This window comes from Pipistrellus hanaki (genome assembly GCF_964339955.1).
Source record: "Pipistrellus hanaki genome assembly, chromosome: 16".
Lineage (NCBI taxonomy): Eukaryota > Metazoa > Chordata > Mammalia > Chiroptera > Vespertilionidae > Pipistrellus > Pipistrellus hanaki.
The window spans coordinates 2,546,638-2,568,772 of record NC_140518.1 but is presented as its reverse complement, the minus strand read 5'-3'; the positions used below and the strand labels follow the sequence as shown (position 1 = coordinate 2,568,772).

At 67.8% G+C, this 22,135-nt stretch overlaps 2 protein-coding genes across 6 annotated transcripts; both read right to left on the bottom strand.

The window, feature by feature from the left end:
* Positions 1–445: 445 nt before the first annotated feature.
* On the bottom strand, positions 446–13,324 carry UNC13D (unc-13 homolog D). 3 transcript variants are annotated; one of them, XM_084862650.1, is made up of 32 exons: positions 13,054–13,319; positions 12,398–12,433; positions 12,101–12,208; positions 11,883–11,942; positions 11,736–11,802; positions 11,375–11,558; positions 10,781–10,825; positions 10,573–10,641; positions 10,382–10,451; positions 10,146–10,250; positions 9,959–10,051; positions 9,776–9,879; positions 8,488–8,605; positions 8,243–8,367; positions 8,060–8,150; positions 7,925–7,981; positions 7,757–7,854; positions 7,615–7,666; positions 7,405–7,538; positions 7,184–7,304; positions 6,436–6,579; positions 6,180–6,278; positions 5,901–6,107; positions 5,706–5,774; positions 5,436–5,515; positions 3,980–4,085; positions 3,835–3,906; positions 3,156–3,239; positions 2,932–3,052; positions 2,599–2,722; positions 1,857–2,053; positions 446–1,439 (listed from the first exon to the last, which is right to left on the bottom strand). In XM_084862650.1, the coding sequence occupies exons 1-32, from the start codon at positions 13,168–13,170 to the stop codon at positions 1,318–1,320; spliced, it is 3,279 nt and encodes a 1,092-aa protein (XP_084718776.1). In that variant the 5' UTR covers positions 13,171–13,319; the 3' UTR covers positions 446–1,317. The 3 variants fall into 3 exon arrangements, with proteins under 3 accessions (XP_084718776.1, XP_084718777.1, XP_084718778.1); XM_084862651.1 differs by lacking the exon at positions 13,054–13,319 and adding an exon at positions 12,525–12,658; XM_084862652.1 differs by lacking the exons at positions 446–1,439; positions 1,857–2,053; positions 2,599–2,722; ... (2 more) ...; positions 3,835–3,906; positions 3,980–4,085 and adding an exon at positions 4,092–5,376 and having other exon boundaries at positions 5,412–5,515; positions 13,054–13,324.
* A 1,001-nt stretch (positions 13,325–14,325) lies between these two features.
* On the bottom strand, positions 14,326–21,347 carry WBP2 (WW domain binding protein 2). Of its 3 annotated transcripts, none has more exons than XM_084862629.1 (8): positions 21,232–21,347; positions 18,740–18,848; positions 17,755–17,890; positions 17,050–17,167; positions 16,265–16,422; positions 16,033–16,155; positions 15,540–15,616; positions 14,326–15,259 (listed from the first exon to the last, which is right to left on the bottom strand). In XM_084862629.1, exons 1-8 carry the CDS (start codon positions 21,288–21,290, stop codon positions 15,206–15,208), a joined length of 834 nt encoding a protein of 277 aa, XP_084718755.1. In that variant the 5' UTR covers positions 21,291–21,347; the 3' UTR covers positions 14,326–15,205. The 3 variants fall into 3 exon arrangements, with proteins under 3 accessions (XP_084718755.1, XP_084718756.1, XP_084718757.1); XM_084862630.1 differs by having other exon boundaries at positions 16,265–16,399; positions 17,075–17,167; XM_084862631.1 differs by lacking the exon at positions 16,265–16,422 and having other exon boundaries at positions 17,075–17,167.
* Positions 21,348–22,135: the final 788 nt, after the last annotated feature.

Sequence of the window (22,135 nt, the reverse complement as noted above, 5' to 3'; positions counted from 1 at the left end):
GGAGCTGAGGCTGGGCGCCTGCCGAGGCCAAGGGCTCCCAGGCCCGTAGTCTCTGAGCCCAGACAGACCTCCTGGCCCTGCGACGCTCCTCCAGCTCGATGGACAGCGCCACCGGCTTGTTTGCTTCCGAAGGACGGCAGGGCCCGAGGGGCTTCTCACAGAAACAGGAGAAAAGCCCAGAGATGTCCTGTCCGAGGGCTGAGGGTCCCGGCCTTCGCACCACATCCTCCCTCCCCTGCTCTCAGCCGGCCTGTTGGATGGTGTGAGCGAACGGCTAAGGGGCTCCTCTGAGGCCTCAGAAGTTCCATCTCAGACCTCCCTCACGTCACCCTGTGCAGCTCACAGAGGGCGACCTGACGAGGGCCACGCAGCCAGGACAACCGGCCTCAGGCCTGACTCCCAGCACGTGTGACTCCCAGCACGTTTGACTGCCAGCACGGAGGCCACTGCCCTGGAGGCTGCCCGCCCTCGGTGCCCCTGGAGTCCCAGCCCCGGTGCTGGCAGCGGCCACAGACAAGTTCTGTTCCAAGCTCTTGGCCCAAATACCAGCAGTGCCAGTTGCCCCGCATCTGCTCCTGCATCAGTAACCCCCACCTCGCTCCCTGCCTGTAAGATGGGGCAGCGGGGTGGGGGCAGCCCAAGGTGTCTCGCAGGCTGGGCAGGTTTGCATGACCTGACACCTGGGCCCACTTAGGCAAACAGCATGTTTTCTGAGAGGGTGGTGGATTGCGACGTTTTTATTTTTGCGCAGAACACGTTTAGGTGGCCTGCACTGGCTGGGGCGGGGGGGGGGGGGAGGGGTAAGGGGGGGTCCTCAGTAGATACGGTTAGCCAGGCTGTCCTTCCTGCTCCTGCCCTCCATGCCAGCCCACTCCCCTGCCTGCCAGCTGTCTCCCGGCAGCGCCGGTCTTAGCCTGGGCTCCTTCCACAGCCCTGGCCCAAGGAGTCTGAGCGGGGGTGCTGAAGAGGAGGCCCAGGGGCCGGATCGGTTTCCGGGGGGACAGATGGCTGAGCCCCTGCTTGGCCAGCGCTCCCCCCAGAGGGGCAGGGCAGCATGTGACAGCTGCCCCGCCCGGTGCTGGGATCTGGCAGAGAACGCTGAGGCTGAGGCTGAAGGTGGGGGTGGGGGTGGAGGGGGTATAAATACTGTGTCCCCAGCAGCGGGGCCCACTCTGGCAGGAGACCGGAGGGTCTGCACTCCGGGCCTTCCGGCCTGGCAGAGCCCTCTGAGAGTCAGGCCGCGCCGGAGGGCTGCCCTGCGGGGGGACACCAGCCCTCCCAGGAGAGCCTGCCCCTGCCCGGAGCCCGCCCTCCAGGCTACTTCCCTGGCTGTGGGGCATGCTGGGAGGCCTGCCTGGCTCGCTGCCGCCGCAGCTTCACAAACGCCTGGGCCTCACGGTCCCCCTTCCTGCTCTCCAGCAGCCACAGGACGGGGTCCCCTGTGGAGAGAGGCGTTGGGGGGTTAGGTTCGGAGGGGGGGGGGGACAGCAGGCGACCTGTCACCTTCTAATATGAGGACCTCAGGTTAGCTAACCTCTGTGCCTCAGTTTACTCAGTCTATAAAATAGCAATAATAATAGCAACCTGCCTCATTGGGTGGCTGTACAGACTGAAAAGTTAATACTGTGTGTCAGGTAAGTGGAGCTGGCCCGGAGTGCACAAACGTGACCTGGTCCTGTTAGCAAGACGGGCCTCCCTGGGCATGGTGACCTCCTCCCCCAGAGACCGTCCCCACGCGTGGCCCGGAGGTCTCAGCAGCATCAGCCTCCACGCTGGCTCCAGCCGCGTCACCTCTGGGGCCGCAGTCTGACCTCAGGCTGCCCCGCCCCGCCCCCCAGCGCCGGGCTCAGGCCTACCGTTGGGCGTGGGGTAGGTGAGGGGCAGGCGCGTCTGGGGCACGTCCCCCGGCTCCGCAGCGCCATCCAGGCCGTGCACCGAGCGCAGGGGCAGGAAGGCCTCGCCCTCCAGGTCATCGGCGCCCAGCGTGTCGTGGTCCAGCACCGTGAGCAGCAGGCAGGCCCCGTCCTTCCGGCACGGCTCCGCGGGCACCAGGCTGGGGGAGGGCAGAGTTGGGCTTGGCTGCCCACCCCACACACTGCCACTGCCATCCCCCCCACTGGGCTCACCTCCTGTTCCCCAGGACAGGCCAGGACTGGGGGAAAGATGCCAGATTGGGGGGAGGGAGGGGCTGCAGAGTATGGGCCACATGGCCTGATGCTCTGATTGGGCCGGTGCTTTAAACCGGGGTCCTATGGGCTGGAGCCATCCAGGCTCAGCCACCTGGTGTGGGGGTGATCGAATAAACTTGTAATCCCTCAAAAATAAAATAAAAAATAAACCAGGGGCCCTATGTGCCGGGGCTGGGCCGCGGGTGTCAGAGGACTTCCGCTCAGGCCCCTTCCCTGGAAGTGACATGGGGGTCTCCCCCACAGCCTGGCCCCTCCCCGGGAGCAGGTTTGGGACCGATGCCAGCAAACGCTTGTCCCAGGGGCCCCTCCCACCGGCCCAAAGGAGGTCACCTCAGGGGAGCCCCTTGGGCCCAGGCAGCAGGAGCTGGTCCAGGGCCGGGGAAGCGCTGCAGGCGTGGGACCCACTCACAATTCAAAGGTCTCATCAAACAGCGGGTGCAGGTCCTTCTTGTGCTTTTGGGTCTCCCGGGGAGCCAGCTCAGGGAATTCGTGCCTGGGCTCCAAGGTCAGCTGGACAAAGGGGTCGCTGGAGCCTGGCAAGTGGCGGGGCGGGGTGGGGGTACAATGGCCAAGGATATCCCAGCCCTTCCTCTCGCCCCCCTCCCAGCCTCCACGCCCTGCAGCTGTGCCTGCTCAGCAGCACTGCCCCCTCCTGGCCAGCCGGGGGAAGTGCATCTCGAGCTCCCGCTGGGCGAGCAGAGCCCCCGGGGGCCCGGAGTGACCAGCGGACAGCCCCACGCACCGTTGGCGTCCAGGGGCAGCAGGTTGGAGGCGCTGAGCAGCTCCACGCGCAGCTTCTGCTCCGAGGCGCGGTAGGAAGCCTTGAGGGTCACGGCCCCGAGCTCCTCGGTGGTAGTTTCGGCCTGGGGGCGGGGCAATGGGCGTCGTCAGGGGCGGGGCTCGATGGGGCGGGGCTTAGGGCTGCGTCGGGGCGGGGCTTGGGGCGGGGCTGGGCCGGGCCCTCACCTGCCTCTGCAGGCGGCGGCTGAAGTACTTCCGGATGAGCTCCCGGCTGGAGGCCGCCTGCAGCTCCAGGTCCCGCTGCAGATCCTGCGGACGAACGGGCCGCGCAGAGTCACCGGGACGGTCACACTCCGCTCGGCCGGCGCTGCCCTCCGGAGCTCCCGGCCAGGAGGGAGGCGTTAATCCGACCCGGAGAGCTCTGGGCGCCCGGGACCCCCGGCCGGGGACACGCCCTCAGGGCTGCCCTGGCGGACAGGCGTGCCACCCCTGGCACCCTCCATGCTCAGACCCTCACGCCGCCTTCACGTGCTGCTGCTGCTGCCGCCTTTTTTCTTTTTTTTTGAAAAAGAAGCCCACGTGTTTTTTGTTGTAGTTTTGCTATCCTCACCCGAGGATATTTTTCCGTTGGTTTTTAGAGAGTGAGGACGAAAGGGAGAGAGACAGAGAGGGAAACTTCCATGGGAGAGAGAGACATCGATTGGGCCGGGGATTGCAACCGAGGTACATGCCCTTGACCGGGATTGAACCCGCGACCCTTCGGTCTGAAGCTCTATCCACTGAGCCAAACCAGCCAGGGCTAAACGTTTTCATTGGGTGCGAGGCACTGTGGGCACGGAGCTCTCCTGGGCACAGGGGAGCACAGGGGGGCCGGCCCCCCACCCAGGCCCACCAAAGCCCGTACCTTGAAGGTGGCCGTGTGCAGGGCCTCGGGCGGCAGGCCACAGCCCTCGGCGTAGAAGCAGATCTCCAGGTTCTGGAGGACGAGCAGACAGGTCAGAGGGGACCCCGCACACGCCCACGGGCTCTCCCGCCCCGCAGGCTCTTACCTGCAGCGCCACCTCCAGCCTCCTGGAGGCCCGGGCGCAGCTCCGCTGGGCGGCGGCCACCTCGGCCAGCACCGTGAGCGTGTGGGTCCAGAGCAGGGTCAGAAGGCTGGGTGAGGCGCCGGGAGGCCGGACACGGGACAGAGAGACAAGAGGAGGAGGCAGAGATGCTTTTGAGAAGGGACCTCAGGAACCCAGGCCCATCCCAGCTCTCCTCACCTCACCCCCACCTACTTCCCAGGTGGGCTGGCCGGGGCCCAGGCAGGGAGTGAGGGCTGGTCTCCTGAGGGCGAGGGGCGGGGAGTTGGGCCAGTCCTCCCCAGCGTGTCTCGCAGCCTCGGGCAGAAGCCTCAGGATCATCAAACCCCAACAAACAAGGGCTGGGAGGCTGCTCCCGGTGCCTGACCATGGGCCCCGGTGACTGACCATGGGCCCCAGTGACTGATCCTGGGCCAGGACGGCAGTGGCCAAACAAACAGGCTCTCAGCACACCGCCCGGACAAGCCCCTGCCAGCTGCCCAGGGGGGGCGGTCAAGCCCCAGGCCTAACCACCACCTGAACAGCTGGCATGTCACGTGACGACGTGGAGCCAGGCCGTTAAGTACAAAGCTGTGGTGCAGAGCGTGGAGCCGACACTAGGCGTAGCTGACTTAGTCACGTGCTCCCGCACCCATCACTGTCCTAGGGCGTCCGAGGCGGCGGAGAGTAAAGTTCCTCTCTGGGTGGAGATTCAATTCCGTTTTAGGTGGAAATCGAAGCTCAACAACTGGCATTCTAGGGCTTAGGAAATGAAGAAGGTGGGCTGCCGGCCTAGCTGGACTGGCTCAGCGGATAGAGCATCAGCCTGCGGACTGAAGGGTCCCGGGTTCGATTCCGGGCAGGGCACATGCCCGGTTTGCAGGCTCGATCCTCAGTGGGGGCGTGCAGGGGGCAGCGATCAATGATTCTCATCATTGATGTTTTTTCTCTCTCCCTTGCTCTCTGAAATCAACAACAATATATACATTTTAAAAGCCCCCGTCACTAGCAGTGGAGCGGGGGATCTAGCGCCACCCCATCGCCGCGGTGCCGGCCGCTCAGGGCCTCCTCCTCTGTGCAGCTCCGCTCCCAGCCCATCGGCGACCCCCTGAGCCCTAACAGAGGCCAGGACTACGGCCGTCTCCACAGAAAGCGGAGTCACCGCTCAAGACCGCCCCGGCCGCGGCGAAGCTGAAGTCTGAGTCCAGCTTGTCCAGACCCCACGCCCAGACCTCATCCCCCACCGTCCCGCGTCAGGGGAGGGGAAACCAGCTGCCCGTGACGTGAGGGGCAGAGCCGGATGGCCCGGGGCAGAGGGCAGAGGATGTCGGATAGTGAGGCCCCCGACCCTGGGGCGAGCACTCGGCAGAGGCCGGGCCTCCTCCCGGGGGGCCAGGCGGGGGCGGGGAGCAGGGGGAGGGCGGCGCAGGCAGCCGCGCACCTGCTGAAGTTCTCCTGCACCAGGTTGGTGTTCATGTAGCAGAGCTCCACCTCCAGGAACTTCATCAGCGGCAGGATGGCCTGCGGAGAGGGGGCACACGTCCAGCGCGGCCCGGCCCGGCCCACCCGGCCCTGCCCGATCGCGGGAGGGAACGGGCCCCTGTGCCCGGCGTCGGGACTCCCGTGACATCCAGCCTCTGCCCGGCCCGTTCTCCCCGTCAAGTCTAGCCCCACAGAGCCGGCCAAGGTCGGCGAGAGGGCGGCCACTCACGTCCTCCGGCAGCACCGACTCCCGGACGCCCACCAGGCTGTGGATGTGCTTGGCAATGCCCACCTCCAGCTGCCGACACAGAACAGCGGGGGGCGCTCAGGAAGGACTGGGGGCTGGACATCAGCTGCTGGGGGAGCTGGGGGAGCTTCAGGCTGAGGATGGGTGGGCCAGGGTCACTGGGGTCGGACACGGTACCTGCTCGGCCAGGGTGCGGACGCCCGTGCGGATCTCGTGGTTGAGCCCGGCCAGCGCGCTCTGCAGCTGGGCGTGCAGTGTGTGCTGCAGCTGCCCCTGCTCCAGCACAGCCCCGACCCGCTGCTCCAGCGCCTCCCACGCCAGCTGGGCCGGGAGCCTGCCGATCACCAGCCGCAGCTGCTCCATGTCGTTCACCACCACGCACAGCTGGGGGGCAGAGCTTCCTGAGCAGGGGCAGGTGGGCGCCCCGCCCAGCCCAGCCCCAGCGCGGGCCCTCACCATGTTGGCCGCCAGGGCCTGGTCCTTCTGGCCTGCGGCCAGCTCCCGAGCCCGGGCCTTTATCAGGCTGCAGTACACCAGGGCCAGCCGACAGGTGTCCTGGGTGAGGAGGGGGTGGTCAGTGGGGGGCACCCAGGAGGGGCAGAGGGCGAAGGCACAGGAATCTCAAGGACTCGGGAGCAGGCCTTGGAGAGCCGGGGTGGGCGGGCGGGTGAAGCTGTCCCGGGAGGCGGGAAGGACGCGGGAGACGCTGCACCTCCACGAACTTGACGGTGATCATGAAGGCCTCCTCGGGGTCGGGCCAGTCCAGCTGCTGGGCCGTGTGGCCGATCTGGGCGAAGCAGGTGGACAGGTCCACAGCCGAGGTGCTGTGCTTGGTCAGCTCACCCAGGGGCACCAGCTGGGGGACGGAGAGCAGTCAGAGAGGAGAGCTGGGAGCTTGCTAAACCCATGCCTGCTCCCTCCTCCCTCCCACAGCACTCTGCTCCTGCCATCTGCAAACCGAGCTGGGCAGGGCTCCGCCCAGGTTCCCCTCCCCACAGCCCCCCCCCCCCAAACCCCACCGCCCTCACCACCCCCTGCAAGAATCCATCTGTAAGGGGAAGCCACAGCGCCAAGGATAACAAGAGGCAGCATTTGCATACAGCTGGCCTAAGAGCATCCTTTGGCCGGGCGCCGGGGCGCAGGGGCTGAGTGCCGACCTAGGAACCAGGAGGTCACAGCTGGATTCCAGGACAGGGCACATGGCCAGGTTCTGGGCTTGGTCCCCAGTAGGGGGCGTGCGGGAGGCAGCCGATCCGTAATTCATCACTGATGTTTCTGTTTCTCTCCCTCCCCCTTCCTCTCTGAAATCAATACAAATGCATTTTTTTAAAATAATAAAAATGAAAAACAAAAGCATCCTTTATCCCCAGTGACCTGCTTCTGAACGTCCTGAAGTTCCGGCAGAGCCCCAAGCCCCGCCCCAAAGCCGAGACCCCGCCCCGTCCAGGCCCCGCCCCCACCTGGTCCATCTGCACCGCGCGCTGCACCCGGGCCAGGGCCACGCTGTACGTCTTCTGCAGCCAGGAGGGGACGGCGGGCTGGAACCAGCGGTGGAAGCCGTCCAGGGCCAGCACTCCATCCCTGGGGGCAGCGGGGACGGGCTCAGCCTGGGGCAGGCAGGCCGGGCCAGCAGGGGCCCCCCCTTGCCCTGTGCACCCGCTGCCCGCGGCGGGCGGCCCACCTCTCCGAGGGCGCCGGGCCCAGCCGGCAGAGCTCCTTGAGGCTGGTGTAGAGCTGGAACAGGCTCTCGCCCACCTCCGGGGACACCGGGCCGCTCACCGCCGCCGCCGCGTGGTCCTGCACCCGCTTGGCCACCTGCGAGGGGACGGAGAGGTGGGCAGGGCCCGGGCCGGGGCGGAGGGCGCGGGAGAGGCCTGGGCCCCGGACTCACCAGCCACTGCAGCTCCAGGAAGGCCATGGAGAAGAGCTGGATCTTCAGGGTGCTGCGGGAGGGCCAGCGGGTGACCTGGTGCCACAGGCCGGGCCCTCTGGCCCGCGCGGGGCCCGCCCCCCGCTCCCCGCCCCGCGCTCACTTGTGGAAGATCTTGTTCCACGTGCGCTGGCACTGGTGCAGGTCGCCGGTGATGTCCTGGACCAGGCCCAGCAGGGCCTTGCCCGCCTCCAGCAGGCCCTGGGGGACAGAGGCCAGCTGAGCGGGCTGGGCGAGCAGGTACCCAGCCCCCGCCCGCCCCGCCCCTCACCTGCACCATGGGCTGATGGTGCTGCTGCTTCAGGTGGAACCATTCGACCGTGCCAGCCTGCGGGCAACGGGGCAGTGAGCAGGGGGGCTGCTCGGCCCAGGCACACGCCCTCCCCACCCCCAGGGGGCACCGTACCCGCAGCGTCTCGGTCACCAGCTGGGGCAGCGGGGCACTGTCCGGGCACAGCTCTCCGAAGGCCTTCGTCTTGCACATCTGGACCAGCACCCTGTGAGGACAGAGCCTGCTGCCCACACCCCGCCCTCCACAGCGTCCCACCCTGCAGGTGCCCCCGCCGTGCCCGCCCCCGACCACACGGACCTGAGCAGAGACTGCAGCCGGGCTGGGGAGTCGGCGACCGAGAGGGGGAAGACGGTGCGGAACCTCCGGATGAGGGACAGGCCGTAGGCCAGCAGGGACTTGAATGAGGCGGCCAGCTCCTCCCGCTGCAGCCCAGGAAGGTGCCCAGGAGATGCTGTGAGGCCCGAGCTGCAGGATGGGGTCCCCACAGCCGCTCCCATCCCTGGGCCCTGCCTGCCCCACCCCCTCACCCCGCCCCCGCCCACCTGTTCCGCCTGGAGCCGGCCCTGGATCCACTGGTACTCGATGCTGGTGATGGGGTGCAGGAGGCAGCTGCTGGGGAACTCCAGGTTCTGGTAGACTCGGCTGTAGGCCAGCCACTGCCTGTGGCACACGGGAGCCCTCAGCCTGGCCAGGCTGGGCACCTCCCCGCCCGCTGCGCGCCCAGCCCAGCCTCGGGAGGGACGGCGCCCGAGTTAACCACCCATCTCTTAGAATAGGACACTGTGATTTTAAAATTTGGCTTTCGCCGAAACTGGTGTGGCTCAGTGGATAGAGCGTCAGCTTGCTGACGGAAAGGTCCCAGGTTCGATTCCGGTCAAAGGCATGTACCCTGGTTGCGGGCACGTCCCCGGTAGAGCGTGTGCAGGAGGCAGCTGATCGATGTTTCTCTCTCATCGATGTTTCAACTCTCTATCCCTCTCTTTTCCTCTCTGTAAAAAAATCAATAAAATATATATTTTTTTAAAAATTTGGCTTTCTTGCTGCTTTTGAAAAATCCGATGTGGAGACTTGAGCAAACGCTGGCTGGAAAACCTCCCGTTAGATAACTCAGGGGAGACTTCCCGAGGTGGCGATGGCGATGGGACAGGTACAGTGGGAGGGTGGGGGAGGACACAGCCCTGGCCCTGGCCCTGCCGGAAGGTGGCGGCCCCCTGCGTGACAGGCTTAGGCCCGGTGGGCAAACCAGGCCCTCCTCACCGGTGCTGCTCCAGGCTCAGCCGCACCTGGCCCCCCACCTGTCCAGGTGTCCCCAGCTGCCCCTGACTCCAATGCCAAGGGCCAGCCCCTGCTCAGGGCAGCACCCGCTGTGCCCTCCTTCCGACCCCGAGGGCACTGCAATGTCTGTGAGCTCACATGTGCGCCTGCCTGGCTCCCCTCCCCCCATCTGCTGTGGCCCCGGGGATGGGACCTGCCCTGCGCCGAGCCGTCCCTCGGCGCCCATATTTGCCGCAGGACGGCGGTGGCATTGGGAAGTGGGCTGGGGCTGGGGCAGGGCTGGCAAACTCAGATGCCCAGGATTAAGACGATGGCAGGGCATGCCTGGGCCTGAGGGCAGCGTGACGGCCCTGAGCCACGGGGCCAGCAGGAGGCAGCGGGTGGCAGCGCGGAGGCCTCGCGAGGGCTGGCGATAGGAATCTGCACGGCAGCCTCCCCACTGTACAAGCGGGTGACGAACTCAAAACCGGAGACACACAGTTCAGGCAAACAGACATTTCTGCGGGTTAGACTCCGGCTGCCAGCCCGCGGGGGGCCGGGGGGGGGGGTGCTCACGCCATGGCCTGGTGGAAGTCGGACAGGTCCTTCTGGGTGGCGTGAAGAAACAGGATGGTGGCAGCCTGGGGACTCAGCGACCCGTCCCAGGAGGTGCTGCCCGCCTGAGGGGCGGTGGAGGGGGTCAGGGCCGGGCAGGCGGCCCCAGGCCCGCCCCGCCCCGCCCCGCCCGGGAGGGCGTACCTGGTGCTGGGTGACCTCGTGGGCCACGAGCTGCTGCAGCAGGTGGAGGTGCACCGTGCAGCTGGGCTGGGAGCGGCTGGCGGCCGTGGCTCTCTGCAGGAGGCCGGTGCGGGGTGAGCCGAGCCCTGCACGCCCGGGTGGCCCGCCCAGCCCTCTGGGAGGCCCCTGGCCCTTGGCCCAGGCCTACCCGCTTGTGAATGAGCTGGAACTGGAGGTGGCACCGGCCGCGGTCTGGGTAGGTCTCGGTGCAGGGCTCCAGCCGGTACCACTGGTCCTCCCGGCAGCGCAGGTCCTGGCGGGGGGGTGGGGGTGGGGGTCAGGAGATGCCCACGCCCGGGAGCGGGCACCGGGAGGCGCCAGGAGGCAGAGCTGGGCCCCGCCCTGCCGCCCTCGCTGACCCCCCCGCCTCCCCCGCCCCCTCACCTGCAGCCTCAGGACCACGTTGCCCAGGAAGTCGTCCTGGCCCTTGTCCTTGCGGGCGTCCTTGAAGATCCTGTGTGGGGCAGGGGGCGTGAGGAGAAGGCCCGGAGCCCGAGGGCCGGGACCGCACACACACACCCCCCCCCCCCCCGTGCGGCCGCAGGGCCCCTCCTCCCGGGGCCCGGCGCACCCACCTGCGCAGCCCGTGCAGGTCGGTGAGCTCCCCGAGCTTGTGCCTGACGGACTCCACGGCGTCCAGGTCCCTGGGGCGCAGGGCGAGCTCAGCGGGGCCTCCGGGGAGCCCGGCCCCGAGGCTGACACCCGCCCCCCCCGCCCCCCGCCTCCCCGCCGCCTCCCCGCCGGCCGGCGCCTCCCCCCCCCTCCCCGCGGCCGGCGCCTCACCACATGTCCAGGTGGAAGCTGGAGCTGCTGATGTCCTCAAACTCCCTGCGGGGAGAGGACGGGTGAGGCCTCGGCGGGCCAACCCCGCGTCCAGGCTTCTGGGAGGCGCCCCCCCCAGGAGCGCCCCCGTGTACACTCTACTCCCCCCACCGCACCCCCTCCTTTCAGTCAGTCAGAGCTCGGCTGCCCCAGATCAGTGACCCCTCACCCACCCGCCAGCACACGTCAGTCCTGCGTGTCTGCCCTGCGTGTCCACTTGTCTGTCCACCCTGTGTGTCCGCCCTGTCTGTCCGGCCTGTGTGTCCACCTGTCTGTCCACCCTGTCTGTCCGCCCTGCATGTCCGCCCTGTGTGTCTGCCTGTCTGTCCTCCCTGCGTGTCTGCCCTGCATGTCTGCCCTGCATGTCTGCCCTGCGTGTCTGCCCTGTGTGTCCGCCTGTCTGTCCGCTCTGTGTGTCCGCCTGTGTGTCCGCCTGTGTGTCCGCCCTGTGTGTTCGCCCTGTGTGTCCTTCTGCCTCAGGAGCAGGCCTCTCCTGGGGTCCGCCAGGCCCTCCCGAGGCCAGGAAGTCCCGCTGGCCTCCCCCGGGCCACGTACAGGATGAAGGTCTCCTCCCAGACGGGGTTGAGCGTCTGGCTGATGACCTGGGTGCGGTGGGTCTGCTCCTCGGGGATGGTGTGCCTCACCACGGCCTTCGGCTGCCGCCGCCGCGCCCCCGGGCTGCCCCCAGGCACGCCCACCCCCTGCTCGATGCCCAGCAGGCAGTAGGGGTCACTGAACCCTGCGGAGAGGGGAGGGTGTTGGCGGCTCCGTGGGCGGGCCCTTCACCCCCGGACCCCGAGGGCAGGGGGCCGCCAGCGCCAGGGCAGCCTCGGGGCGTCAGGGGGCCGAGCCCCCCGAGTCCCGGACAGGCTGATGCCGGCGGGGAGGGCCGGAGAGGCCCTGGGGCAGCGCTCACCGCTGACGTCCTTGCCCAGGATGCCCTTGGCCTGCTTCACCGTGGCCTTCAGGCAGAACACCGGCTTCTGCAGAGAGAGGGCGCCTGAGCGGCGAGGGGTCTCCCAGCCCCGGCCTTGCCCGGGGGCCCGGGGCCCGGGCAGGTTACCTCGAGCTCCTGGACCTGCTGCAGCATCCGCTGGTGCTCCTCGGGCTCCATGTGGAAGGCCTGAGGAGGCGAGGGGGCGTGGGTGGGAGCGGCAGGCGGGAGGAGGGTGCCCGAGTCCGGGCTGTGGGGAGAGGGGGGTAGAAGGGGGAGAGGGCGGAGAGGGGGGGAGGGGGGAGAGGGCGGAGAGGGGGGGAGGGGGGCAGGGGGTGCCGGCTCACCTCCCGCAGGTAGCGCAGCAGCTCCGAGGCCTCGGTCACGTGGCTGGGCTCGGGCTTGCCCACGCGGTGCAGGACGGTGTAGAGCGCCTCCTCGTACAGCAGGGCCCGCTGGGGCACAGCGGGGTCACGGGGTCACCTCAGCCCCCCCCCCAGGCTGAGCCGCACCAGGCCCGGGCGCCCACACCAGGGGAGGGAGGGGGCCGTGGCCGCCAGGCTGGGCCAGGGTGCGGGGCCGCCTGGGAGGGTGCAGGCCGCCTCCCGGCCCGCTCTGCACCCCACACCCCTTCCGGTCCTCACCTGCTCCGGGGAGAAGTGGTGGGATGGAGGCTCGATCTGGGGACGAGGGGGAGAGACAAAGTGGGGGCCGGGTCAGGGCCTGGAGGGCAGGCGGCTCGGCGCAGAGCAGCCCCGGCCTCCAGCCCACCTGTTCCCCCGGCAGGTCTCCGGGGGCCCCGGGCCCGTGGCGGCCGAGGTCCATCCGTGCGCAGCTGCCCCAGCGCGAGGCCGGGCCCCTTCCTCCCCCGGAGGAAGCACAGCCTTATCGGCGCGCTGGCCCAGCGGCGGAAGTGAGGCGGCAGCGGAGGTGGGAGACGGGGGACATGGCGGGGGCCTGGGCTTGCTCACTGGTCCCCCAGCCGCCTGCCCGTGGGGCCCTGCCTGAGGGGCCGGGGCCTTCGGAGCCTGAGGGGCCGGGGCCTTCGGAGCCTGAGGGGCCGGGGCCTTCGGAGCCTGAGGAGCTGGGGGGGGTGTTCCCACCAGAGAGGGGGGCTCGGACCCCGACCTGAGGCCCAGGGGCGGCCCAGAGGACACAGCCGGCTCTGCTGACCGGAGGCTCTGCCAGGGGTTGGCAGGGAGGCAGCACAGCCTCGGCCGAGCCCCAGCCCCGGCGAGGGGGCCGCACCCCAGGCCGCAGAGCCCCACCCGCCAGCGCTGGGCCCGGAAGGCACTCCTACCTCGCGGGCCGGCCGGGGCGGGGGACCCTCGGCGTCGCGGACCCTGCGGCGCCTTATCTTGATGGCCTGTCGCAGGAGGGGGGGCCGCCGCGGCGGGTGGGAGAGGAGCGTCGCCATGGCCGCGGCCCGCGGGGCAGATAGCGAAGCCGCAGGATTGGGCAAGGCCGGGCGGCCCCTGGGCCCCGGGGGGGGCGGGGCAGGTGGGGAGCCGGCTGCCGGGTTTCACCACCTCGGAGGCCACGGGCCCTGCGCCTCCCTCCCTCCCGCGAGGACCCTGGGAGGAACTGCGGGCAGAAGGTGGCCTCATGGGCGGGCCGGCCCCACCCACCCCGCCCGCCCGCCCGCCCGCCCGCGGAAGCGGGGAGGTCCCTGCTCCCCAGCAGGGGGCGGCCTCCCTGGGGGGGCTTCCCACCCACATGTCCTGATGGGCCCCCCGACCTGGGCGGGGGTGGGGGTGGGGGTGGGGGTGGAGGTGGGGGTGGGGGTGGGCGGACACAGTGGGGGCTCAGGGAGGTGCCTCCCCGGCAGGTGGCCAGCCTGCTCCACCCACAGGCCACATTCCAGCGAGGTGACGAGGTGACGGGCCAGGCTGCACCAGGCTGCGCCAGGCGGGGACGCCCGAGGGCCCTGCCCCCAGGACAGCCAGGAGGGCGCCCCTCAGTGCTGCCGGGCTGGGGCAGAGGGGGAGGCCCGGGCGGGGCCTGGCCGCTCCACAGGGCACCCTGGTCCCCAAGAGGCAGGAAAGTGGACACTCAGGGCTCGGCTTTCTCAGAGCTCAGGACCCGCCCAGGCCAAGCCCAGGCTGCGGCGGGGGAGGCGGGGAGGGGGACAGGCCTGGGCATGGCCCTGGGCTCCTTCCTGCCCCCTGCCTGGCACTAAGGGTCACAAGGAGGGGGCGTGAGCATGTCCCGTGGGCCAGTCCGGCCGGCTCCAGGCGCCCCTGAGCTGGCAGCTCCCGGCCGCACTGCCAGGGGGGAGCGGGCACAGGGCCTCACCGGGAGCTGGCCGGCCTCCAGCCTCCTCCGGGCACTGCTGGCGGCACCAGCCCCGGTCCCCGGGGACGGGGGGGCACAGTTGCTGAGTAACCGCTGGGAAATGGAGACGAGAGGCCTTAGCTTCCTGGGCCCCAATGGGCCGCGAGAACAAGGGCCTCCCACAGGACACACACACACACACACACCCGGGCCTCGGAGCCGCCTGCACTCTCCTCCCGGCCGGGCCCCTCGGTCAGAGCCAGACGCGGTCCAGGTTCTTCACATCCCAGCGAACAGATCACGGTGCAAACAGGTTTATTTCACATTAATATATTAGCTGGAATTGTGTGTCAAATAAATAGGGCGTTCTCTTTACAGAGCCATCTCCTCACTTCCGGCCAGTCCAGGGGGGCACGCCGGTGACTCGGGGCGCGTGCCCACGGGAGCTAAGGGGGGCGGCAGGGGGCGAGGGGCCGGGGGCATCGGGGGCGCGCTCCCAGGCAGGTCGGGCAGCGGCCTGTGCCCAGCGGGGGCATCGGGCGCACACGCTCTCCAGGCCCAGGAGCCCCTTCTGGGCGGGAGAGGGGCTGAGGGGAGCGGAGCCAACCCCAGAAACACGAGCAGGAAGCAGGGGCTCCCTCCTGAGCCTCGGTGCCCGGGGGAATGCCACCCGCCCCGGAAGCCGGGGGGGGGGGGGGAGATAGGGTGACGGGTGGGGGGGGAGTGATGGGGGGAGGGGGGGAGGCGGGGTGGTGGGGGAGGCGGGATGGGGGGGGGTGACGGCCAGAGGCGGAGGCGCCGGGGTCGGAATGTGAGTGGACACCAGGCCGAGGGCTGGGAATGTGGCAGGGCTGGGCCCTGGGAGGACGGGGGCTGGGACCACGTGGCCCAAAGAGGGAGCCGGACTGCGGCAGGAGGGGGAGCGCCCTCCGCGGGGAGAAGCTGCTGGAGCAGGACAGGAGCTGGGCCCGCCGAGGAGAGCCCGGTGCAGCGAGGGATGTGCCGGGCAGTGCGGCTCCGGCCGGGGCAGCGGGGGTGCAGCTCCCAGCCAAGGGCCCCCCTTCCCCGGACGCCCGTTCCCGGCAAGTGTTTATAGTCAGAGCTGGAGAGGAACAGCCCCGTCACCCTCCGGCCCCAGGGGGGGACGAGGATGAGTGACCAGAGGCGGGAGGCGGGGTCTACTGGGTCTTCTTATCCTCCGGGGGGTAGTAGGGAGGGGGCGGAGGCTGGTTCTGTGAGGGAGGAAGGGAAGGTCAATCAGAAGGTTCAAACCCAGCCAGGGTCTCCCCACCCCAGGCCCCAGCCACCCACGGCCACCCCATTCCGCCCCACTGCGCCCCACCCGCCCAGTCCTATGGCCCCGCCCGCCCCGTCCTATGGCCGCCGCCCCCCCCCCCAGTCCTGTGACCGCCCCGCCCGCCCGCCCCGTCCTGTGGCCGCCCCGTCCTGTGGCCGCCCCCCGCCCGCCCGCCCCGTCCTAGGCCGCCCCCCGCCCGCCCGCCCCGCACGCACCGTGGGCATGTAGACGGTGTGCGGGTTGTCCGGGTTGTAGTAGGCGCTGGCGGCTGCCTCTGCGGCCTTGGCTTCGGCTGTGAAGGCAAACGCCAGGCTGAGCCTTCCGCTTCCAGCCGCCGGGGCTGGGCTGCTGTCAGCCCAGCGGCCGCACTGCTCAGGGCAGGGCGCCTGGACCCCGCTGTCCACAGCTCAGCCCTGGCTTTTCCTTAGCCCCCCACCTGCCACTGTCCCCCCTCCCCTCCCCTCCCGGTCCTCCCTCCCCGTCTCCACCCGCCAGGTGGCCCGGAGCCATCTGCTCGGAGCTGAGCAGCTGAGGCCCAGGCAGAGGCCGGCCTGGACCCGAGCACGTGCCCAGCTCTGCACCCTGCGCCCCACACTGTGGCCTGGGCGCCCCTGAGGGCAGCCCACCGGGCTCCCAGCGGCCCCCGCGTCCCCAGCCCTCCGTGCGGCCTGGGCCAGGGCTGGTGCCCAGGACGGGCGGCCGGCTCACCTGCGGGAGTGGAGGGGACCGCAGGGCCGCTGACCGGCGGCTCCATGGGCCCCGGGTAGGGCGGCGGCGGGGGCTGCACGTACCCCATGGCCCCGTCCATCATGGGAGGCCCTGGGTAGAACTCTGCTCGGCAAGAGGGACAGGGACCGGTGAGCGGCCAGCCCGTTAGGCCGTCTCCCCACGCCGCCCCGGCCCGGGGGGGGGGGGGGGGGGCCGCGAAGGGCACACTCACCGGGCGGGGGCGGTGGGTAGGGGTAGCCGGGAGGGCAGGGGTACATCCCGTTGGCGACGGGCGGGGGGAAGACATAGGGCCCGCTGGGCAGGTAGGAGTAGCCATAGGCCCCGGGCGGGGCTTCGCCTCGGGAGGCTGTAAGCACAGGAGAGAGTGAGCTCGGCCGCGGGCTGGGGGAGGGCCCTGGAGGGGAGCTCAGGGTCCGGGATGTGCACAGCAGACGGGCCTTCTCCTGCCCACCGGCTCTCCCGCACTTGGGTTGACCTTGGTCAGAACAGGGCGAGGGGTCAGGATGGGGACAGAGGTCAGAGTGGGGAGGACAAGAACAGGGGAGAGAGGGAGGGAGGGAGCGGGGAGGGAGGAAGGAGAGGGGAGAGGGAGAGGGGAGGGATGGGGGAGGGATGGGGAGGGGGGAGGGAGGGAGGAGGGAGGGGGAGGGGGGAGGGATGGGGAGGGGAGGGAGAGGGGAGGGAGGGAGGCGGGCTCGGGACTGGGGCTGGTGAGGCTGCCTGTGCACACAGCTCCGGGCACTTCAGGTGTCTGTCTGTCTGAGGGTTCCTGTCACACACCGCCCCCCAAGCAGCTTAATAGGGCGTTTGGGTTTCATGAGGCCAAACAGCTTCGGCCGAGTGTCCAGCCCGCGCCAGGCAGGAGCCTGCAGGGAGGACAGGGCGGTGCCAGGCACAGCTCCCCCCCACGCCCAGCCTGTCAGCCCGGCCGAGGCTTCTCCCCTGAGAGTTTAAAACCAACGTGACCAAACCCAGGAGCAAACACCGCGCAGTCACCGCCTCCCGTCTGCAGAGCCGGTACCTTGCGAGGCCACCTGCAGCATGCGCTGTCCGAACTCGATGGCGCCCCCTGCCGTGAAGGTCAGCTTGTACGAGGCAGAGCCTTCCCAGCCGCCTGAGGATGACAGCCAGGCCAGCAGTCACCTTCCCGCTGAGCCGCCGGCCCCTCGGCCCCCAGCGCCCGCGCGGCACCGAGAGCACCTGCCTGGGGCCTCCCCACCAAGCCCCTCCCAGGAGCAGGCACCGTCACAGCCACTGACGTTCAAGTTCAGAGCTGACCTCCCGAGGGGCCTAAGGAGGGACTCTGCACCCGTGAGCCCCTCAGGGACAATGCCAGCCTCGGGCCGGGGAGGGCGGGGGCTGGCAGAGGTCCAGGCGCCCGCGGAAGAGCTGCCAGGCAGGGCCTCCGGCATCAGGAGCAGCTCCTCGGGCTCCAGGGAGGCCGCCCGGTCACCAGCTCCCACTCGGCTCAGCCCTGGCCCTCCCCTCTGCCAAGGCGGTGCACTGCCACCTTCCATGCCGGCACTTCCCACCCTCGCCAACCTAACCGCCCTCCGCGGAGCAGCCGGGCCGGGGTGGGTGCTGGGAGCTAACGGGGCCGGAGGCGGCCAGCTGGGCGGGAAGGGACCGGAGAGGCCATCTCCAAGGCAGCGAGCGCCCCTGGGAGCCCCGGGATGTCCCCCCCCCCCCCCCCGCACCCACCTCCGGCCTCAGCCTGCACCGTCCCCTTGATGTAGTTCGCCCCGAACACGGGCTGCTTGATCTCGCAGTCCTTCGTCAGGTAGAAGGGCATCATGAAGGAGCGCATGGCATCCTTCTCCTTGGACAGAAAGATGACCTGCAGCGCGAGAAGACGGACATCAGCAGCCAAACCGCCGCCACCGCGCCCTCGCTTCCTGTGCGGGGCGGGCCGCCCAGGGCGGCGGGCAGCCCGAGGGGGGCCAGCAGGGGCTCCGCCGCCCCGGCCCTCCGAGCCCCCCAGCCCCCCGGAGGCCGGGCTGCGGCCCGGGAGGAGTCGGAGGGAGGGGGGCGGAGGGGGGGGCCGGGAGGAGTCGGAGGGAGGGGGGCGGAGGGGGGGGCCGGGAGGAGTCGGAGGGAGGGGGGCGGAGGGGCCCCTCCTCAGACAGCACGTCCCCCGTCCGCGCTGCAGAACCACCTGTTCCCACCCACAGCCCCGGTGACCGGAGACCGCCTGACCCCCACATGGGCGTGGAGCCTCCCCTTTGGCCGCCAAACCCCGGGGTGAGGCGAGCCTGAGCCGTGGGAGCCCCGGCCTTTCCCAGGAGCGCCCGCTGGGTTCCTCTGGGTGCAGCCGGCATCCCTCGCTCCGCAGGGCTGTGCTCCGGACCTGCCGCATCCTGGTCACCCCGGTGACCGCTCTGATGTGCAGAGGCCGGGCGGCTGCGCCGGCAGAAATCCGGGCGGCAGCAGCCTCCCCGCCCCGGCAGGCCTCCGGGCAGCGGCCCCGGAACACGGCCTCTGCGGCAGCAGCGCGGGGCCGGGCAGTCCCTGCCCCGGGGCCAGCCCGGCGCAAACAGCTGGCGGTTCTAGGACCCAGCGGGGGTGGCAGAGCGGCTCCGAGCGAGGAGCTGACATCGCGTGGTCCAGAGGCCACTGGGCTCACAGACTGAAGCTGCCGAGACCCAGTGAGAGGCGCCGCGGCTCCCGCCAGCAGCCCGGGACTCACCCGGTACGGGGTCAGGTAGACGGTGCCTTTCTTGGTCCCTTTGAAGGCCTCCGGCACGTTCTTCATGTCGCTGAACGTGAGCTCCACATGCTCGTAGGACATGAGGATGCTGCGGTGGGAGAGGGTCTGGTGAGAGTCTGCAGCCGCGGTTCCTCACCGGGACGGACCCTCCTGAAAGCAGGGGCCCGCATGTGGCCTCTTCCCAGTTCAGCGTGGCTGCAAGGAAGCCACTCCCGTGGCCACGGGAGAGGCGAGCAAGTGGGGTTCCACTGAGCTTCCCAGCCCTCTGCCCGCCAGAGGGCCCGTGCGGCAGAGGGGCCGCCCGGCTGCGGCAAGCAGGTAAAGTTATCTGAGGTCACGCCCATCTCCTTCCGAGTCCTATGATAGGTGTTCCATTTTCCTTGTTTTTTATTTTTATTTTTCATGTTTTTATTGATTTCAAAGAGGAAGAGAGAGGGAGAGAGTGTTAGAAACGCCACGGATGAGAGAGAATCATTCATCAGCTGCCTCCTGCATGCCCCCAACTGGGCATTGAGCCTGCCACTGGGCATGTGCCCTGACCGGAAACAAACCACAGGCTGACACTCTATCCACTGAGCCAAACCGGTTAGGGCAGTGGTCGGCACACTCATCAGTCCACAGAGCCAAATATCCACAGCACAACGATGGACGTTTCTTTGGAGAGCCACAGTTTTTAAACTTAAACTCCTTCTAACGCCACTTCTTCAACATAGACTCGCCCAGGCCGTGGTGTTTTGTGGAAGAGCCACACTCACGGGGCCAGAGAGCCGCCTGTGGCTCTCGAGCCACAGTTTGCCAACCACAGGGTTAACTTCGGTTTGTTTTTGAATCCTAATGCATGATCACACACTTAAACAGCTGATTGGGGTTCCCTGAAACCCGGGGCCCGTAGCTGGGCCTGCAGGGATGCCGGGCGCTGAAGCCGGAGGTGGCCCTGTACCGGCGTTTTTCCCGGGAAAACCTGTAGCTCTCCTCACTCGCAGGGGGTTCAGACCTGCAGTGAGGAGGACTGGTTCACACAGAAACTCTGAGCGGGAATCTAAACGTCCAAGACCGCGTACACGGTGTTTTCGGGAACGAGGCACCGCATTACTGAGCAGCACTGAGCCCTGCGCCAGGCAGGCAGCCCCGTGAGCGCGCACTGAGAGGTAAGAACAGCCCGGGCGGCGTCACCACAGGGCACCAAAGTGTCTGTCAGGCCAGGGACTGGCACGGGCACAGAGACAACCAACTGAGAGCCACGTGAGGTTTCTCCGATTGTAAGATAACAAGGATGGTCTAAGTTCACGTGGTTCCAGGGGCCTTCCTCCTCCTCCCAAATACCACAACTTCCTTCGCTGGGGAGGGTCCGAGGGAGGGCCGGTACCGAAAAAGGCAAGTTCAGCTCAGAGAAAAGAGGCTGTTACCAGGAACAGGAGGCCTGGTGGAGTCCGAGCAGGTAAGGCGAGAGTCAGCACTCAGGTGAGGGCGCTAGGCGTTCTCCAGACTCTGACTCACCCAGCGTCCCCGAGGGGCGGCTTCTGGGCTGGGTGCTGCCCGGAGCCGGCTCCGGGCTCCGATCCACCAGATCTGCTCTGGGGACTCGGGCTCCTCTAAGCTCCTTCCGCCCGGACCAAGAGCTTGGGGCTCAGCGCGGGCCGGTCTGATGCTCAAGGCCCAAGGCGCAAGGCGAGAGGAGCATCCCAGCAGCCCAGACGCTGGCAGGGAGGAGGGGGGACAGCAGTACTGGGGAGGGGGTTGGTAGAAAGAATCTCCAAGTTGGGAGACCTCTACTTTGAGGAATTCCCAAGCCAACAGCGATGCAAGAGGAAGAGAGGCAGAAAACGGCACCGGGGCAGGAAATGTGTCAGGCGCCGGGCAAAGGATCTCTATCTAATCTCAGATCAGCCGGAGTCTGGTCTGAGCAGTTCTGGAACATACTGGAAGCCTCACCTATTGATTTTGAAGTCAAGGTTCCTTTCCTGGAATTCCATCTCTGTCACAGCTCTGTGATCTCGGGCAAGTTACTTGACCTCTCTGTGCTCCCCTCTCCCCCCCAGATTCCATACATGTAAAATGTGTATAGTAACAGGGCCTACGTGTTAAATAAGGTAGGAGAAGGGCAGGGCCTGATGCATAGTAACAACATAGTCAAAGCCCCATAAACGGCAATTACTTTTGGCGAAGACTCTTCCCATCACTTAAAAGTCGCCTTTTCTGGGAAAGGGACCCCAGGGCTACCCCCGCGGCCCCACAGGCCTCCTCAACCTCCGTCCCCGTCAGCCGCCCCACCCCCACCCCCAGCTGATGGCGGAGCCCGGCCCCGCCCCGCGGCCCACCCACCGTCCTCCAGCCCCGCCCCCAGCCGTTACCCCCCCTTCACCGCAGCCCATCGATCTCCCCTCTTCGCCCATTCTTTCTGCCCAGCGCCCAGCGCCCACACTCCTGCGGCCCTCCCTTCGGGCCTCCCGGATCTTGTGCGGCGCTTTCACCTCTCGGTGTTGTTGACGATCACTCCGCCGCCCTCCGAGTGGTTCTTGTTGAGCGCCATAGTGTCCCGGAGAGAGGCCCCAAGACTAGCAACGCAGTGCGCCTGCGCTCCTCTGGGCCCGCCCCTCGTGGCGTCGTTAGTAATAGAGCCAGCCAATCACAGCTCTTAGACGGAGGCTGGCCCAACCACCTGATCCCGGGTGTCACGTGGTCAAGAGTTTACACTGTCGTCGTCCCCGCACCCCTCCCCCCCCCGCTTCCGCCTAGTTTCGCCTGCATCACAAACAACTGGAAGACTACAATTCCCAGAAGGCAATGCCCCCTCAACCTCTCCGTATACTAATGAAGGATGCATTCTGGAACTTGTAGTCTCCCAAACCGTAGGTCTGGATGATTCACTACCTTGCCTAACTAATCCTCCTATGGACTCCCCACCTTGTGGAATGAATAGCTGGGCGCATCACAGGGGAAATTAATTAAAAAAAAAAAAAAAAAAAAAAGGACAACACGGTAGCCCTAGCTGGTTTTGCTCAGTGGATAGAGTCTTGGCCTGTGGACTTTATAAATAAAATGAAAATAGAGTCCGGATTCGATTTTGTAAGCTGCCAGCCACACATTATGCCTAATTTCATTCAGGCCCAGAGGCATGCAGGAGGTAGCTGATCAGTGATTCTCATAATTGTTTTTCTCTCTCTCTTCCCCCTCTCCCTTCCTTTCTGAAATAACTGAAAGTATATTAAAAACAAAACAAACAAACAAAAAAACACTGGACACACAGAATGTGGATGTAATCTGGTGTGTGGAGCCCAGAACAGTCACCTTACCAGGCCATCTTCACTCCCTCAACACTCTGGAGCGCTTACTAGATGACTTTACATCCGACTTGGATAGTCACTGAGCCGTATG

What these genes read in the sequence shown, in the direction of transcription:
- UNC13D (XM_084862650.1), bottom strand. Translation starts at nt 13,170, where the DNA reads ATGGCGACGCTCCTCTCCCACCCGCCGCGGCGGCCCCCCCTCCTGCGA. An exon ending in CCTGGGCAAGGACGTCAGCG is followed by an intron (nt 11,559 to 11,735) that starts GTGAGCGCTGCC and finishes CCCTCTCCGCAG; the next exon opens with GGTTCAGTGACCCCTACTGC. An exon ending in TGGGAGGAGACCTTCATCCT is followed by an intron (nt 10,826 to 11,374) that starts GTACGTGGCCCG and finishes CTCTCCCCGCAG; the next exon opens with GGAGTTTGAGGACATCAGCA.
- WBP2 (XM_084862629.1), bottom strand. Translation starts at nt 21,290, where the DNA reads ATGGCGCTCAACAAGAACCACTCGGAGGGCGGCGGAGTGATCGTCAAC. An exon ending in TCTACCTGACCCCGTACCGG is followed by an intron (nt 17,891 to 18,739) that starts GTGAGTCCCGGG and finishes CTCGCGCTGCAG; the next exon opens with GTCATCTTTCTGTCCAAGGA. An exon ending in CTACCCACCGCCCCCGCCCG is followed by an intron (nt 16,156 to 16,264) that starts GTGAGTGTGCCC and finishes CTTGCCGAGCAG; the next exon opens with AGTTCTACCCAGGGCCTCCC.